Here is a 17,902-nt window from a genome sequence, read left to right as displayed (position 1 = left end):
GGACAATCTTTGGACCTGGTTTTTGTTAATAAAACCTTTTTCTCAATTGATGATGCAACTATGTCTGCTAATGCTTTCCCTTGGAGTGATCATTACCTCATCTGTTTTCACTTGAATTTAATGTAAGTATTCATACATTATGCATGGATCATGGTACGATTACCAAAAGAGGCTTCACTGGTCCTAAAGACTTATCACTGGAAATGTTACCACTATTAGAGCTGGGTGGCGAAGCGGGGGGGGCGGACCTGTGAAAGCAGGCAGCGATCGCACCTCCGTGGTGCGATCGCTGCCGGCTTTCGCACCGAATAACTACACCATAAAAGGTGTTATTCTGCGCGAAACTGGCAGCGATAAGGAATCTTACCTTTCGCTGTCGGCGAAGTCGTCACGGAGTCCACCCAGAGGCCGCCCCGACTCCACCCTGATTTAGCTATCGCGTGCGAAAGTTTTCGAAAATGACCCCCTTAGAGAGGAGTTGTGATGACACCCCCCCATGAGTTTCTAAACCGCTGGGATACCTCACTCATATTAATTCGCTAGATAAATTGACTCCAGTCAAAACATTTAAAAGGAAGAGAATCAAGATAGCCCCTTGGTATAATATCTCATTACACAGTAAAAAAAAAAAAATGAATTAAGACGGAAAGAAAATGATGATGCTATCCAATCAATTCTCATTTGATCAGATATAAATCTAGTCTTAAAGACTACCAAGAAGCCATTAGTAAAGCAAAGAAGTCATATATATTCCAAATTAATCTTGCCATTCAATAACCCTAAAGAACTGTTCCATTTGGTTAGACAGTTCACTGAGCATACTTTGCGCCCCAGCTTTTACCCAGCCAGAGTTCTAGGGGGTAAGCATAGCAGACACTTGTGCTGCATACTTTAACCAAAAGGTAATTGATGTCAGAAATACTTTTCAGCCTACTGTTGATAATGGCATGGATGCTTTTTTTTCAGTGATGGAATGAAATGGGAAGAATTTGATATTCTTACGGAGTCAGACATCAATTATACCATTTCTAAAATGAATTCCACCTCTAGTCCTCTTAACCAGTGTTCAACCTCACTGTTAAAACTCATAAAGAATGAAACCTCTTGATTTAACACCAAATTGGTTAACTCTTCTCTTAGCTATGGTACCCTCCTGGACACATTAAAACAAGCCTCTATATATCCAATTCTTAAAAAAAAACCCTCTACTGACGTGGCTCCATGCCTTGTACCTTTTTGCTACTAAAATGATCTGTTTATTTTGTTTTTCCTTTTTCATACATCTCTTACTTATCCAGTTTTGATCGCGCTGTGATGTTAACAGATAGTTTCAATTTGCTATACAGGAAGTGTGACGCAGTGAGCAGCATGGGGATCATTGGCATTCGCTCCAATTGAACCAAGAGATAGCTGACTTGCTACTCGATCTATATTTTTTTTTCTGTGCTAGTTTGTGTCAGCATTTCTTATATTGATATGCATAATGGCAAACTGGTACGATATAATAACACATTTGTTTGCATGACCATTCTTACCCAACATGCATCTGATTGCTGACACTCTTGTAGGGCCAGGGGTGTGTCCTAGCTCCGCGGTGTGCCCTGATTGAACGTACTAAATAAGTAAGTTCCTGCCTGCATTTCCTTGCCTTGGCAATCGGGTAGGCACTGTATGTGTACTAGTTTGCCTCCGCGTTCAAAGACTTGTTCCAGTCTTGTTCCAGCGTCCTACTGTTTCAGCCTTGTTCCAGCGTCCTACTGTTCCAGCCTTGTCCAGTGCCCTCCTGTTCCAGTGTCCTTCTGTTCCAGCGTCTGTCTGTCCTGTCTCCCCAGGTAGTACCTTCGGACTGACTCGCTGGTACTGATCTCTGCCTGGTCCATTGGTCATTCTGCTCGCTGCCTGGATCTTGACCTCTGCCTGCCTTCGTGACCTTGTCTGACCTCTGGAACCTGACCCCTGCTTTGTTGACTACTCTCAGACTGATTCCTGTAATCTGACCCCTGCTTTGGCTGACACTCCTCGGACTGATCCTCGGAATCTGACCCCGGCTGCCTTTGACTACATCTCTTGATTCTGGCTTTGTCCCTTGCCTTGTCATTGCCTACTCTGTACTGGCCTTCCCTGATTCTCCAGGCCTATAGCCTAGTGACCGACCGCGCTCCCTTGCTGCTCATGGGCACGCCTCTCTACTACCCCTCCGGGAGACTCTGCGAGGCCCACCTAAGTCCAAGAGGTCCAGGTCCCTACGGGCTCCACCCTGGGGGGACCGCGGGCTTCCAGTGGTGAAGCTCTTCCTAGCCTCTGTCTCCTCCTGTGCTCCACCCCCTGGGGGGCAGGTGCTTCCTGGTCCCTACCAAGGAGTCATTCTACACTGCTCCAGGACAAGGGTCCACCTCCAAGCGCATCAGGTTGCCAAGGCCATGGACTTGGCGGAGTCTCCCGCCTCCAGGGCCCTACCGGGTTTCACCGCAACAGTCCAAGAACATCACAGAGCTTTGGAATTGTTAGCCTCTTCGGTGGAAGAACTCCGTTCCCAGCTGCGAGATACAGCTCTGGCCAATCCTGTGGACCTATCGGCATCTATGCTACCCAAAGCATCATTGGCGCTCCCTGCACCTCCACGATACAATGGGGACCCACGCTTTTGTCATGGCTTCCTCAACCAGTGCTTCATGCAATTTGCACTGCAACCCTCCTTGTTCTTGAAGGAAACCACTAAAGTGAACTTCATCCTTTCCCACCTAGAGGGGAAGGCTCTTGCATGGACCTCTCCATTGTGGGAACGCTCCAATCCCCCGGCTTTCCAAGTTATCCAAGTTTGTTGCTGTCTTCAAGCAGACCTTCGGAGACCCAGGTCGCCAAGCTGTAGCCAGCCATAATCTAATCCACCTCCGTCAAGGGTCTCGGACCCTCTCAGAGTATACGGTGGAATTCAGGACCCTCGCTACTTAGCTCGGGTGGAAAGAAGATTGTTTACAAGCCGTCATCCTAGATGGCTTGTAGATTAACTCTCCGTCTGTAGATTATCTCTCCATCTGTGAGACTCCCACGTCTCTAGAGGACCTGATTTCCCTCACCGGGAAGATCAACCATCGACTCTGGCAATGGTACCTAGAAGTAAAGGACTCTCGCTCACCTATTCTATGCCTCATGCGTGTCTGGAGTCCTCCAGCCAAGACTCCATCACCACCACCTCTTCCCGTGGTGGAACTCATGGAGGTGAACCGTGGGCGATTGTCTCCGACTGAATGTCTTCGTCGGATGAAGGAAGGTGTTTTCCTTTACTGTGGCACCTCCGGACATCTTTGGCAGTCCTGTCCAGTCCGTCTGGAAAACTACAACGCCTGAGCCTGGTGGGGGTCCCGAGCTTGGGCGTTACTGTCACTGGCCCTCAACTCCTGCTTCCAGTTTCTGTGGGCATCGAGTCCCACTCCTTCGCCACCACTGCTCTTGTCGATACAGGGGCAAGTGGCAGCTTCATCATGGATGACATTGTCAAGCTTCTGAACATTCCTCTCCAGCCATTAGAGGTATAGGGGACTTCTGGTGTAGGTTTCCCAGCAAGTTAATGCTGTAGAGACAGACTGAGAGTTAGATTACTCACTAGATGGTAGCTGTAGGTAGGCGATTCCACCAGGCTGTAGTAGATGGTACTAGCACCGAGGCAGGGAGAGCAGGCCCTTGAGTAGCGAGTACCTGATCCCTGAAAGGCACCTGAAATAAAGCAGAGGGCCCCCAAGGAGTGGGTACCCAGGTTAGTCAATACCCCAAAGGGCAGAGAGAGAGCTTCCAGTGGCAGCACGGAAGCGGCAGAGTAGCTAAGACCTGCCGAAACCAATCCTTTGCTAACTCAACGAGCTAGCAACAAAGTTCACGCTAAATACCTGGATGGCATGATGTCACTTGAGGGGACACCCCCGAGGTTCGCGCCAATGCTGGAATAAAGATGTGGGTAGCGGGCGTGCACCCTAGTAGGGCCTTGGGAGGAGCATGGTGGGAGGCAGCACCATAGCCATTCCGGGGACGCCAGAGAGGGTGGCTTGTAGATGCGGCGGTAGCCATTTTCCCAAGTAAGCGGAAGGGAGCCGAGAACAAGGTGAGGCAAATGGTGCGAAGCCGTCTAGGACCGACGGATGCAACAGTACCCCCCTTCAAAGGGCACCCTCCAGGCTTCCTATCTGGTCTTGGTTTCTGAGGATGCATTCTGTGGAATTGTTGAAGCATCTCTTTATCCATGATATTAGCCAAAGGCTCCCACGCATTTTCTTCAGGTCCATAACCCTCCCATGACAGGAGGTATTCCCATACTCTGCCTCTTTTTCTTATGTCAAGGATAGCGTCTACCTTGTATTTGATGTCTTCTTCTGCATCTATTGGTGTAGGTTCAGGTGTCTTCAGTGAAAACTCACTAAGGATTAATGGCTTCAATAGTGAGACGTGGAACGCATTATGAATCTTCAATGCTGGTGGTAACTTCAGACTATATGTGAGATTGCCAAGTCGTCGGAGAATGGGAAATGGTCCAACGAAGCGAGGAGCGACGCGAGCTGAAGGCAGCTTAAGTCCTAAGTGCTTAGTCGATAGCCAGACTTTGTCACCAGGCTGGAACTCTGGAGCCTTGCAGTGATGAGCATTGTATCCTTTCTTAGCTCGTTGTCCTGCTTTAAGAAGCATCTCTTTGGTCTGAGTCCATAGTTGTTGAATATCTTTGGTAGTAGATTGAGCTGCCGGGGACAACACTGACAGTGGAAGTGGTAGTGGTGGTGCTGGTAGTCGTCCGTAGACCATTTCAAATGGTGTTGATCCAGTTGATGTTGCTGGATGAGAGTTGATGGCGAATTCAGCCCAGGGCAACAGTTCAGCCCAATCATTCTGGTGAGTGCCCACATATGCACGAATGAACTGCTTAAGTATCCTATTCATTCTCTCTGTTTGCCTGTTAGACTGTGGATGATATGCTGAGGTGAAGTCGAGAGAGATATCAAATTTCTTGCCCAATGCCTTCCAGAACTTAGCTGTGAATTGGGCTCCTCGATCAGCGACTATGTGCTTAGGCATGCCGTGTAGGTGAAAGATGTGCATGATGAAGAGCTTAGCAAGCTCCATGGCTGTGGGTAAGCCAGGGAGAGCCACAAAGTGAGCCATCTTTGAGAACCGATCTACAGTTACCCAGATCGTGTTGTTTCCTCCTGAGAGAGGTAAGTCTACCACAAAGTCTGTAACAATATGTGTCCATGGCTCGTCTGGCACAGGCAAGGGTTGAAGTAGGCCCCAAGAATGACTGGGTGGCAGTTTCTGTCTGGCACAATTAGCGCAGGAAGCAACGTAGGAGAATGTGTCTTCCTTCATGGTTGCCACCAGTAATAGTTCTGAAATTTAGACAGTTCTGCGTTGACGAGGGTGTCCAGCCAGTTTGGAGTCGTGAGCCCATGCTAGCAGCTTTTTTCTTAGGTTCTTGGGTACAAAGGTTTTACCTGCAGGAGTGAGTGAGTAGCTGCCAAGATAAGTCTTTTCGGGTCGATGATATGTTGCAGTTAATCTGGAACATCCTCAGAGAGGAATGAGCGAGATATTCAGGGCGGTATTTCAGCACAAAGTCAAATCTGTTGAAAAACAGAGACCATCTCGCTTGCCTATGGTTTAGGCGCTGTGCGTGGCGGAGGTACTCCAGATTTTTATGGTCTGTAAAGACTGTGATCTGATGTTGTGCTCCTTCAAGCCAAGGGTGCCACTCCTCGAATGCCATCTTTATAGCCAGGAGCTCTTTATCTCCTATTCCGTAGTTCTCTGCTGGTGAGAAGCGATGGGAGAAAAATGAGCATGGGTGTAAGGCCTTGGAATCACCGGCCTGGCTTAGAACGGCCCCTATGCTGATGTCTGAGGCATCGACCTCAACGATGAAGGGCTTAGTTAGATCCGGATGTCGGAGGCACGGCTTGCTCAAGAAGGCGTCTTTCAGTTTCTGGAATGCTGTTACTGCCTCCATAGACCGATTGGCAACATTGGCAACCTTTCTTTGTCATAGCTGTAAGCAGAACTGTTAGTGAGGAGTAGTACTTAATTCATGTTCTGTAATAGTTGATGAAACCTAGGAATCGTCTGAGAGCCTCCAGCTTCTGTGGATCCATTTGGAAACCTTGGTTGGAAACAATATACCTCAAGAAAGGCACTGATTCTTTGTGAAACTCAGACAACTTGGCATATAGATGATTCTCACGGAGTCTTTGCAGCACTCTTGACATCTTCAATATGAGTGGTCATGTCTTGGGAGAATATCAAGATGTCATCTAAGTATACGACGACACATTTGTAGACATTTGTCGTTCATTAAATTTTGGAAGACAACTGGGCCGTTGCACAAGCCAAACGGCATCACTAGATATTCAAAGTGACAGTCCTTGGTGTTGAAGGCTATCTTCCATTCATCGCCAGAGCAGATGCAGACTAAGTTGTAGGCTCCCTTGAGATCAAGCTTGGAGAAGATCTTGCCTCCCGGTAGTCTGTCAAATAGCTCTGAGATGAGTGGTAGGGCTAGCGACTTTTCACTGTTATCTCGTTAAGACCCCTGTAATCTATACATGGATGCAACATTCCATCCTTCTTCCCCACAAAGAAGAAGCCTGCGCCAATGGGAGACTTGGAGGGTCATATGAAGCTTTTTGAAGATTCTCCTGATATATTCGGACATGGCTTTATTCTCTACCACGGAGAGAGTGTAGACCTGTCCTTTGGGTGGTTCAGTGTTAGGCTTCAAATTGATGGTGCAGTCATAGGGTCTGTGTGGCGGTATACGTCGGCAGATTCTTTAGAAAAAACATCTTGAAATGATGCGTATTGAGGCAGCAACCCAGGCATCAATGGGGTAGTTGGCATGCAGGGTATAGGAGCGACCTCCATCAGACATTTACCATGCAATCTGGACCCAACATGAAAGCTCCAGAGTGGCCCAATTGAATTGAGACATATGCCGCTGCAGCCACGGTAGCCCAGAACTATAGAGTACAATGAAGGCTTCCACAAACTTTCCATCTTCAAACACCTCAAACCCTTACTCAACCACTCGACTTCAGAACCATTCTCCAAGCCCTGATATTCTCTGGCATCGACTACTGCAACTCCCTCTTGTTAGGGCTGCCAAAATCAACCATACACCCGCTGCAAATTCTACAAAACTCCACTGCACGAATTCTCACCGGCCTCAAAAGAACCGATCATATCACACCTGTACTGAAGGGACCTACATTGGCTCCCATTGAAAAAAGGATAGAGTACAAAACCCTGACAATCATTCACAACGCTATCCACCACAACAACTCTGACTGCTTCGAATCCCTAATCCAAACTTACCAATCTCAACGATGCACTAGATCAACCAACAAATCTCAACTCGAAATCCCACCAGTCAGTGCAGCCAATTAACCACCACCAGGAATAGAGCATTCTCTATAGCCGGACCCCACCTCTGGAACGCCCTCCCTTCCACCTTCGGGACCACAAAACAACACATCTATGTTCAAAAAATTACTCAAAACATGGCTCTTCAAACGAGGCATACAAAGATGGGATGGATAAATCACAGGCACTTCCCCTACCTCCTCCACCCCCCCTGCCCTCTCCCTCCATTCCCACACCTTGCCCCCCCTGCCACTTCTTGTATATCCTCACTCTCCTCCTCTTGTTCCCTTCCAGCCCACCCAACCCCCCCCTGCGGATCCTCCGATCACAATGTATTTTTCAACTAAGACCTCTTCATATTAAAATGGACTATACTCGTCTAACTCCTCTCGCATATGCTACCTGTAAATACCCCCCGTTCAATATTATATGTTAAAGTTATCATCTGATTGTTTTGTTAAAGTTATATGTTAAAGTTATCATTTGATTGTTTTTTGTATCTCGTTGTTTTAAAATGTAAAACCGGAGTGAAGGCCTCCACCAATACTTCGGTATATAAAAACCTATAAATAAATTAATAAAATAAATAAAATACATGGCCTTTCTCTAAAACAAAGAAGGAGATGGTTTCCAAATGGAGAGCACCGGTCGTAGACATACTTGTTCGGTGAGTGGTTACTTCGCCCGGAAAGGGTTCTCCATGAATTGAAGATAGGAGTAGTGGAGACATCATGGTGGGTAGTGGGATCCACAAGTGTTCCACTAGTCATTGTAAAAATGAAATTACCTCCTGCCCCTGAGTCCACTAGGGCAAGAGTCTGATACTCTAAGGGTCCGCAGATCAAGGATACAGGAAGAGAGAGCAGAGGAGAGGGTGCAAGTAAGACTTAAGAAGAGTCCTCCCCCAGGACTTAGGTCTGCTAGTTTCCTGGACATATAGGGCATGTTTGAACAGCATGGCCAGCTTGTCCACAAGCACATGCACACCCCAATTTCTTCTGAGTTCTTCTCTCTTTTGATGTCAGGTGGCCTGCGGCCTAATTGCATTGGTTCTTCTTTGCCAGCAACTGGACCCGAGGGGAACAGGCCTGGGTGTGGACTTAACTCGAGCTTCACCCTGACAGGGTCTTCTGGGAGTCTTGGTCTCTTGAACCTTGTCATGAACTCGGCGATCAATCCTAGTTGCCAACTTCACCAGTTCATCCAAGGTCTCAGGCATCTCATGAGCTGCGAGCTCGTCTTTCAAACGAGAGGTTCAGTCCTTCAAAGAAGAGGGTCCTCAGGCATTTAGGGTCCCCAATGTAATTCAGACCGCCAGTGTCTTGATTTGATAGCGAAGTCATCAAAGGTTTGGTACCTTGTTTCAAGTGAACCAACGAAGATCCTGCAACGGTAAGGCCGGGCAGGGTCATAAAAATCTGATTTTGAACAGCTCAAGGAATCTGGCAAGATCATGTAGAACAGGATCATTGCGCTCCCACAGGTGAAGAGGCCCAAGCCAACGCTCTTCCATCCAGATAAGACAGGATATAGGTGATCTTGGCATAAGCTGTAGGAAAATGGCTAGGTTGCCAGGGAAAAGTGCATGCAACACTGGTTAATAAAACCTCTACATTTCCAAACTTCCCCGAGAAGCATGTTGGAGCAGATAGAGATACAGTAGTCTTGACCGTCACTTCTGGCGGTGTAACTTCTTACCTGTGGTGGGTTGGTAAGGTCATCTGTGTGTGCAGCTGGTTGAATGCAGCAGTCAAATTCCTCCAGTGCATTCTGCTTGTTCGGAGATTCACGGGGCCAGGCCTGGAATGGCCTGCAATGCGTTGAACTGAGACGAATCTATGAAGTTAGCAATCTGTTAGGGTTTTAGTGATGTTTGCGTGGATTCTTAGGTACTGTGACAGATGACCACGTCTACGGGGAGAGCCCTGCGGGGAGCTACAGTACTGGGCTAGACTCAAGACGCGCAAACACAGAATTAGTCTTTTATTATACAGCTGATGGATACCACCAGAGGTGGCAGTAGCGAGGTAGTCTGGATTGTGTAAGGCAGCTGTCGGGACCCTCAGTAGAGGGGACCCTTCTCACCCGATGGTATAGGGATGTCCGGTGTAGGTTTCCCAGCAAGGCAATGCTAGAGATGAGACAGACAGAGAGATGTACTCACCAGATGGTAGCTGTAGGTAGGGGATTCCACCAGGCTTGTAGTAGATGTACTGGCACCGAGGCAGGGAGAGCAGCCCTCGAAGAGCAAGTTACCTGATATCTGAAAGGCACCTGAAATAAAGCAGAAGGCCCCTGAGGAGCGGGTACCCAGGTTAGTCAATACCCCGAAGGGCAAGGAGAGAGAGCTTCCAGCAGCAGCACGGAAGCGGCAGAGTAGCTAAGACCTGCCGAAACCAATCCTTTGCTAACTCAACAAGCTAACAACAAAGTTCAGGCTAAATACCCGGATGGTGTGACGTCACTTATTTATTTATTTAACTATTTATTTATTTGTTTATTTATTTAAGGCTTTTATATACCGACTTTCTTGATACAAATCAAATCAACTTCGGTTTACATCGAACTAAGCAGTTAACCATATCCAAATAACAAGAGACAAAATTTGATGAAGCATAAAGTTACATTGTAACAAGGGCGCATTAACTGGGGATAGGAAATAAAGAGGGGCTGACAATGATAGTGAACTATATACAGATGAGGGTGTGGGAGGGAGGCAAAGGAGCCAACCTCATTATGACGTATTTGTGTGTCTTAGTGATTCTTTATATACAGAAGTGATAGGAACAATTTTGAGTCAAGCTGTTGGACCAGGAACAGGGAAAGGCTCGACCGAAGAGCCATGTCTTGAGTTTCTTTTTAAAAGTTAGGAGACAGGTTTCCTGCCTGAGGTCCAGGGGCATGGTGTTCCAGATGGATGGGCCTATTGTTGAGAATGCCCGGTCTCTGATGTTTGAGTGGTGCACCACTTTGATAGGAGGAACGTGTAAGGATCCCTTGTAAGCTTCCCTTAAGGGTCTGGCCATAGAGTGTAGTTTGAAGCGGATGTAGCAGGTCAAGGGGGGTCTGATGGTGAATGCTTTTGTGAATAATTGTAAGTGATTTATGGAGAATCCTAAGTTACTGGAGCCAGTGAAGATCTTTTAATATAGGAGAGATGTGCTCTCTCTGATTAGTATTCATCAGAATTCTCGCCACCGCATTTTGGAGCAACTGGAGGGGTTTATTGTAGTAGCAGGAAGACCTTGCAGGATGGAATTGCAGTAAACGACCTTGGAGAACAGAATGGCTTGGAGAACAGATCTGAAATCATGGAATAGAAGAGGCTTGAGTTTTTTTGAGTACGTGTAGCTTGTAGAAGCACTCCTTCGTAGTGTGGTTTATAAATTTCTTTAGGCTCAGGTGACTATCTATTATGACTCCAAGGTCTCTTGCATGGGAGATTTGTATGTTAGCATGCAGCTGTTGATGGAAGGAACTGCCTTCTGGGGTGATGAGCAGGAGTTCTGTCTTGGCAGTGTTAAAGCACCAAGTTGAGGCTTGAAAGGTGATGGTTGATCGTTTGCAAGTGAGAATCCCATAGTTTGACTGCTGAATCCAGTGAGTTAGATATGGGGATTTAAAATTTGAACGTCGTCTGCGTTTATGTAGAACTTCAGTTTTAGTTTTGAGAGTAAATGGCAGAGAGGGAGTAGGTAAATATTGAACAGGGTGGGTGATAAAAAGGAGCCCTGGGGGACTCCAAATGGGGAGTTAGTGCGAGATTCCTTGTTATCGAGTTTAACACTTGTAGCCTCTGTTGCTAAGGAATGAGGCGAACCATCTGAGAGCGGGATCCTGCGATTCCTGTGTCTGATAACCGTTTTAGAAGGCTAGTATGATTTACGGTGTCGAAAGCTTGCAGAGATATTGAGAAGTGCTAGGAGGAAGGACTATCCTTTTGTCAATGCCAATAATACCTATCTAAAGTGAGATGAGGAGGGTGTTCGGTGTTGTTCTTTTTGGAAATCCATATTGTGACGGATGTAGAATATTATGTTCCTTCCAAGTAATTTGAAAGTTGATTATTTACGATTTTTCTCCATGATTTTGGCTACAAAACGGCAAATTTTGAGATAGGGCGGTAGTGTAGTTATTGGGGTCGTCGGGTTCCAGGTTCGGTTTTTGAGTATAGGTTTAAGGGTGGACAATTTGAGAGCGTCCGGGAAGATTCCTTGTTAGAGGGTGCAGTGTGATAATATCTGCTAGATGTTTAGAGATGGATTCCGGTATGAGAATCAGAAGGTTGGATGGGATTTGGTCTAGAGGGTGAGTGGAGGTTTCATTCTTTTTATCAGGTTTTCCACCTCTATAGTGTAAGTGGGATCGAAAGATTCCAACCCTGCATCTGAGTTCGGGGGGTGGGGGTGATCCAGAGACAGCGTGTAGGGCTGGTAGGTAATCTAGCCAGGGTATTGGAGATTTGTTCTGGAGAATAAGGCCAGATCATTGGCTTTCGATGGGCTAGGTCGTCAGGGATTGATGGGGGAGCAGTTTTGGGAGTTCCAAGACGTACGAGAAGAGAGCCTTCGCATCGAAAATCATATCATGGATACGGTGGGCGTAGAAATCTCTTTTAGTTCGTAGCGTTGCAGTTCTGTAGTGGTGGAGAGCGGCTTTGTATGGTTAGAGAGTGAGGGTTGGGGTTCTTCCTCCATTCCTTTTCTTTCCGTCTCAGGCTTTGTTTTGCGAGCGGAGCTCCTTTGAGAACCATGGCTGCTTGTTTTTTTGAGAAGGGTTTATATTTTTTGTCGACAGTGGGCATAAGTTGTTGGCTATAGTTTCTGTGATATTTTGCCAAGAAGAATAGCTGCATTGGGGTTTGATAGATCCAGGTTAGAAAGTTCTTTGATCAGAGAGTTGCCGAGAGTTCTGATGGGCAGGGTTTCCTATAGTGCAGTGTGGTGAGCTGAGGGGGTGCAGAAGATCTTGTCATCGATCTGAGGGTGGAGGTGATCATGAAATGGTCTGACCATGGACCGGGAGGCAGAGGGGGGAGAGTGGTGTAAGGCTGGTGTTTGTGAAGATAAGGTCGAGTATGACCTGCTTTATGTGTGGGTTGGTTGATGAGTTGTTTGAAGCCCATGTCCGAGAGGGCGGATAAGAGGGCTTCGCAGTTAGATGATTGAGGATTGGCGTCAATGTGTAGATTAAAGTCCCCAAGGATAATGGCTGGTGAGTCCAGGTTTAAGTATTTTGCTATGATTTCCACTATAGGAGAGGCATCCAAGTCTAGTAATCCAGGGGGGCATGTGAGGAGGATTTGGAGAGATTTGGATTTGAACAGGCCTACCTCTAGTTTAGGTATTGTATTGATAGGTTGTAGGATGAGATTAAGATCTTTTTTGGCAGCCAGGAGGAGACTCCCCCTTTTTTCTTTTGTCTAGGGATGGAGAAGACATCGTATATCTGGGTAGGAAGTTGATTTGTTAAGACTGTGTCTGTGGGTTCAGCCAGGTCTCTGTGATGGCACAGATGTCTGGTTTGGCGTCAAGCAAGTAGTCGTATAGAATGTGGGTTTTTTTGGTGATTGATTGGGCATTGAATAGTGTTAGAGTGAACAGGGCAAGCCCAAGGAGTTGGGTAAGAGGGGAGATCATCACCGGAGTGAGATTTCTATGGAATTTGAGATGGTACCGCATCGGTGGCTTCATCTTGAAGGAGGTACTGTGATATAATATGGGTATTGAGTATCCTAGCATCCTTAGAGGATTATAGTGTTTGCGTGTACAAGATTTGGCAGCAGTGGTTATCCTATGGCCTGAGAGGATGTTATGGATTGTGGATATGGTCTTTGAGGGGATAGGATTGATGTAGCGTATCAGTGCTGTTCCGTGGTTCGGGTTCTTGGCTGTTTGGTGCCCGGTGGGGCCTAGTTTGAGGGCGACAGTCACTAGCGGAAGGGGACAGCTTTTTACGACCGCCGCTCCTGTATGGTATGCTGAGAAGCAGGGGACCAGAATGAGCTTGCGTGGCCGGCCTCCGGACAAGTCCTTTGGTCAAAATTAATCTGTAGGGCTACACTTAGGGGCTGCACAAAGGGTCGCACAAAGGGCCTGCCCTTTTGTCGCGCGCTGGGCTGGTTTCAATTTTAAAGGCCTCCGGGCCTCTCTGGATTGGCTGATGGACGGCTGCTCCTATTGGCTGGTCCTAGGAGGGCTGCTTCGTGGGCGGGCCTCGATGATGGCAGGACAGCGCTGGATGGCTCGCGATCAGCGTTGGAACCGCCGAGGGTAAGAGTGAATTTAAAGGGCCTTACCTCGGCGGGTCTGTGGCGCCGATTGCACAGGCCCTCCCTCGCAGCGTCCGACGAAAGAAGGAAGATCTGCCGGGCTGGTTTCAATTTTAAAGGCCTCTGGAGCCTCTCTGGATTGGCTGATGGGAGCGGCTGCTCTTATTGGCTGGTCCTAGGAGGGCTGCTTCATGGGCGGGCCTCGAGGACGGCAGGATGGCGCTGGATGGCTCGCGATCGGCGTTGGAGCCGTCGAGGGTAAGAGTGAATTTAAAGGGCCTTGAGGGGGACGCCCCCGAGGTTCACGCCAATGCTGGAATAAAGACGTGGGTAGCGTGCACGTGTGCACCCTAGTAGGGCCTTGGGAGGAACATGGGGGGGAGGCAGCACCATAGCCGTTCCAGGGACGCCGAGAGGGCGGCTTGTAGATGCGGCGGTAGCCATTTCCCAAGGTAAGCGGGAGGAGGCGAGAACAAGGTGAGGCAAACAGGGCAAAGCTGTCTAGGGCCAACGGACGTAACACCTTTGCAGCAATAATATGACCGAATCCCAAACCCTACACTAACCCCCCATGCTATGGGAAAACCTTTCCGCTTCTACTCTAATTAACATCTACCTCTTTTTCCACACCTTGAACCCCTGTCTAATTGCTCATCAATAATAGTTATTTACCTGTAATACCTACTTCTATGATTGTCTGTTCAACAGCTTATCTGTTATAGATATCCAGTTCGCTGTATACCAACAAGACACGTATATACATACCACTGTTTATTGTTTAAACCGTTTACCAGTTATAGACGTTCCTTTGTAATATATATCTATTCCTTTGTTATTTACTAAACCGTTTTGCTGTTATAGATGTTCTTTGTAACTGACAAGAGGAACCGCTCAGTGTCCTGCACCACTCAGTTCTCTGTAAACCGATGTGATATGTAAAATCGAACACCGGTATATAAAAAAAAATAAGTAAGTAAATGAATAAATAATGCAATGCCTTATCTCCATCACATATGCAGAGCATTGACAGACCCTCACCAAATATAGAATAAGGGATCACAAATTACAGACAGAAATGTGCTAACAAAATCTGAACTGGAAACTCGAAGTAGTATGCCTCGTTACCCTGAAACCTGTGTGAATTATTGGGTGGGGATAGGGGTGCATGTGAACTTTCTCTCTTTTATACCCCTTTGTCCTGTAGACTCCCATATTCCTACTAACTCTATCCCCTCCTCCCCTAGGTCTGATCTAGCTCCCCCCATGATCCTGAAGTCCCCTCAACCTCGTCAAGTTCTGTCCCTGGTTGTCCTTGAATGCCTAAGTCACAATCTCTCAATCACTAGTGGTCCCCAAGTTCCAGAGAGGTCACCAATTGCCCTCTTCCTACAATAGAGAGGAAAATGCCATCTTTACTTATCATTTCCAATAACTCTCCTCCTTGTTTCCTTCCCTGACTGGTCGCACACACCAGCTTTTCAGGTTTGTTTTTATTAGGGATCTTCTCCTGAGAGCTAAACTTTGCCCACTCTCCTCAGACTTGGGGGACGGGAGAGTGACCTGCACCCACGCTCTCCTCAGTAAACTGGGGGGAAAGGAGCCCCAAAATGGAGCACAACACCCAGTCTATGTCCTGAAGGGGATGGGGAAGAGGAGTAGAAAAATATTTTTAAAAACAACTAAAAAAAATAAGTTAAAAAACCCCCAGCAAAACAAAGAAAAAGGCAAGCAAAAGAACGAATAAAATAGCAATACACAATAAATTTTTCCCACTCAAATTCCTAACTGACCACAAAGGTGATCTATCAGAGGTCGGATGGTCTTATATGTCATGCAGCCAACCCACAGTCATAATGCTCCTCTGTGATGTCACTTCTTATTACTCTGCTGTGGGGTGAAGGTTCCACGCACAGGAAAATTCCTCGCTCACAATGCCCCCGAGTGTGGGAGAAAATTTCACAGGAAAATCAAAGCACATGGACTTTAAAATTCAATCTGTGCACATTATTTCCCCCCCCACTTAAATATGCCTCTGTAAATGCCTTCCTTAAATGCAGCCTATAAAGTGTGAGCTTTGAAAATGTGGGTAAGGCTTTAAGAATTGTGCTTCCCATGTACTCCAGTCTTCTACACACACAGAATAAAAAACTAATGGTGTTCTAAAGTGTTGTTGTCCAGTACAATTAATTGCCGCACATCATTCTGCTGTTGTTTATCTAAATGTGTGTGCCCTTTTCTCCGCTTTCCCTGTGTGCTTTCACCCTATAAAATAGCATGTACATGATTACAAGCTACTCAAGTGTACATTTGCTAATTTTACATGCGTTAACTCCTTTGAAAATTCATTTTTTATGCATAATATATTGCAGTTTAAAACATTTGCTTTTAATATAATTATACATGTTCCATGAATAGTCGACTCATGATTTCATTGCAGATGCCACATTTATGTTCTGAAAAAAGGAATATTTCATTCAACCTTATCATTTTGCAGATGCACTGATATTTCGAATTCTGGAAAAGAAGTTTCTGATCCACATGTGGTGTGGTGGCTTGGATGTATATCTGAGGGAATGTGAACGTTTTGGGATTCATAATATGAACATTATGAAATCATGTGGTTTAAACATGATTTTAAATGCATTTCTTTGAGTTTGTGGGCTGCTACACTTCTGTAGCATATCATGTGTTAGCACTGTAACTGAAGTATATTGCAGATGATTAAAACTGAAGAACATGATTTACAAATGGGTACTGTTACAAAGAATTGTTTTAATCTATAACTTCATCGCCTGTAAGGTGGAGTGAGCTAAAATACTGCTCTCAGGTTACATCTTAGAGCTTATAGAAGTAAAATCCGGTATGTTTATTGTTGGGCATGAATACAGATTTTGTGAATGATTATACTATGTGTTGTAATATAACTGTAATTAAGTTGGTTAGATTTTTAGGTCGGCACATTACTAATTGCCACCAGTGTTTTCAGGGGGTCCCAATGCATTTATGGCTAAGTAGTCTAAACCATTGAGACAGACTTAGCTGTATTCTGAAATAGACCAAATGATCAATTCTTTTTCTTTTTGTATTGTCAATTTAATTTTATGATGGAAGTGAATTTTATAAATGATCAGAAAAGATTTTGAAGGCTATTATGGTGAAAATTATTTTATAGATACATTGGCTCTTTTGACACATGCTGACATTTTTTTCTTTCTCTTTAATGGTTCATGACAGGGTGGTGGTATTTTGCTGATGTATCATAGATTAAGTTACTCTTCAGCTTTTGTCCTTCCCATCTTAAATGAGAGCTAGGGGTGTGCATTTGAAAAAAAATGGTTTGGTTTGTTATTTCAGTTCAGTTTCCATTTTTATTTGTTTGTTCATTCTGGATACCAAGTTCATTCATTCTATCATTATATTTGTGTCCATTAAAGTCAATGGGGAAAGCAATGCATCCTCATTTAGTCTCTAACATTGGGGTTTTCTATCCAAGTCTAATGAAACTTGCAAGCAGGCACCAGCAGCAGGAAGAACAGCATTCTAAAACACCAAGAGTGGGGAAAAGTGGTACTAACAGTCCAAGGCAGCATGACCAAGGCAAAGCATCACAGTAGAACACTTCAAGATACCATGAAAGGAGCAAAGGCACCAAAAACAGTGTCAGGAAGATACCAAAACATCAAAGGAAAGGCAAAGGGCACTAACAACAGTGGTATGAAGACTCCAAGTCACCAGAGAAGGCAAAAATGTGGCACATGACACCCTAAGGCACCAAGAGATGGGCAAAGGGTACCAATTTGCATGAAGACCCCAAGGCACCCAAAGAGGGGAAAATGGCACAAGGAGTGGCATCAACGACCCAAGGCATAGAGAGCAGAGTGAGACCGCAAGAGGAGTAGCTGCATTGTGTGTTGTGCGCCACAGAAAAGAGAGCCAATCAGTATAGCTGTAGAAGAGAATTTAAATTAAGGGAGCAGCAACTCAAATAGAAAAGACTGGGCATACTGTATAACTACTGACATCTTGTAGCTAGAAGATAGAATGGCAGGCTTTTATTGCTACTGCTGTTGCTGGTGATTCACCTGCAGCAGAGAGGTGTGTATACTGCTTCTGCTATATATTATTTTTGTTACTATTATGTTTTATATTATTTTTAATGATTTCATTTATACATTTTAATATGTAACTCCTGGGCTAGGGTCTCCCCTGAGGTCCCCAAGGGCCACACCTCAAATT

The 17,902-nt window shown here is 45.9% G+C and overlaps 1 protein-coding gene across 1 annotated transcript in view; it reads left to right on the top strand.

Annotated features, from left to right (window-relative positions):
- The window catches only part of LOC115093130 (zinc finger protein 701-like), a 135,775-nt gene extending 121,080 nt beyond the window's left edge, over positions 1-14,695 (top strand). The window contains exon 9 of the mRNA XM_029604869.1: positions 14,528-14,695. Within this exon, the coding sequence (XP_029460729.1) occupies positions 14,528-14,544 (17 nt within the window). The 3' untranslated portion in view covers positions 14,545-14,695. The remainder of the gene's footprint in view (positions 1-14,527) is intronic.
- The last annotated feature ends 3,207 nt before the right edge of the window (positions 14,696-17,902 follow it).

The sequence above is a fragment of the Rhinatrema bivittatum genome, chromosome 1, assembly GCF_901001135.1.
Source record: "Rhinatrema bivittatum chromosome 1, aRhiBiv1.1, whole genome shotgun sequence".
Taxonomy (NCBI): domain Eukaryota; kingdom Metazoa; phylum Chordata; class Amphibia; order Gymnophiona; family Rhinatrematidae; genus Rhinatrema; species Rhinatrema bivittatum.
The sequence above is the reverse complement of the archived record's forward strand: the minus strand, read 5'-3'. Positions and strand labels throughout refer to the sequence as shown.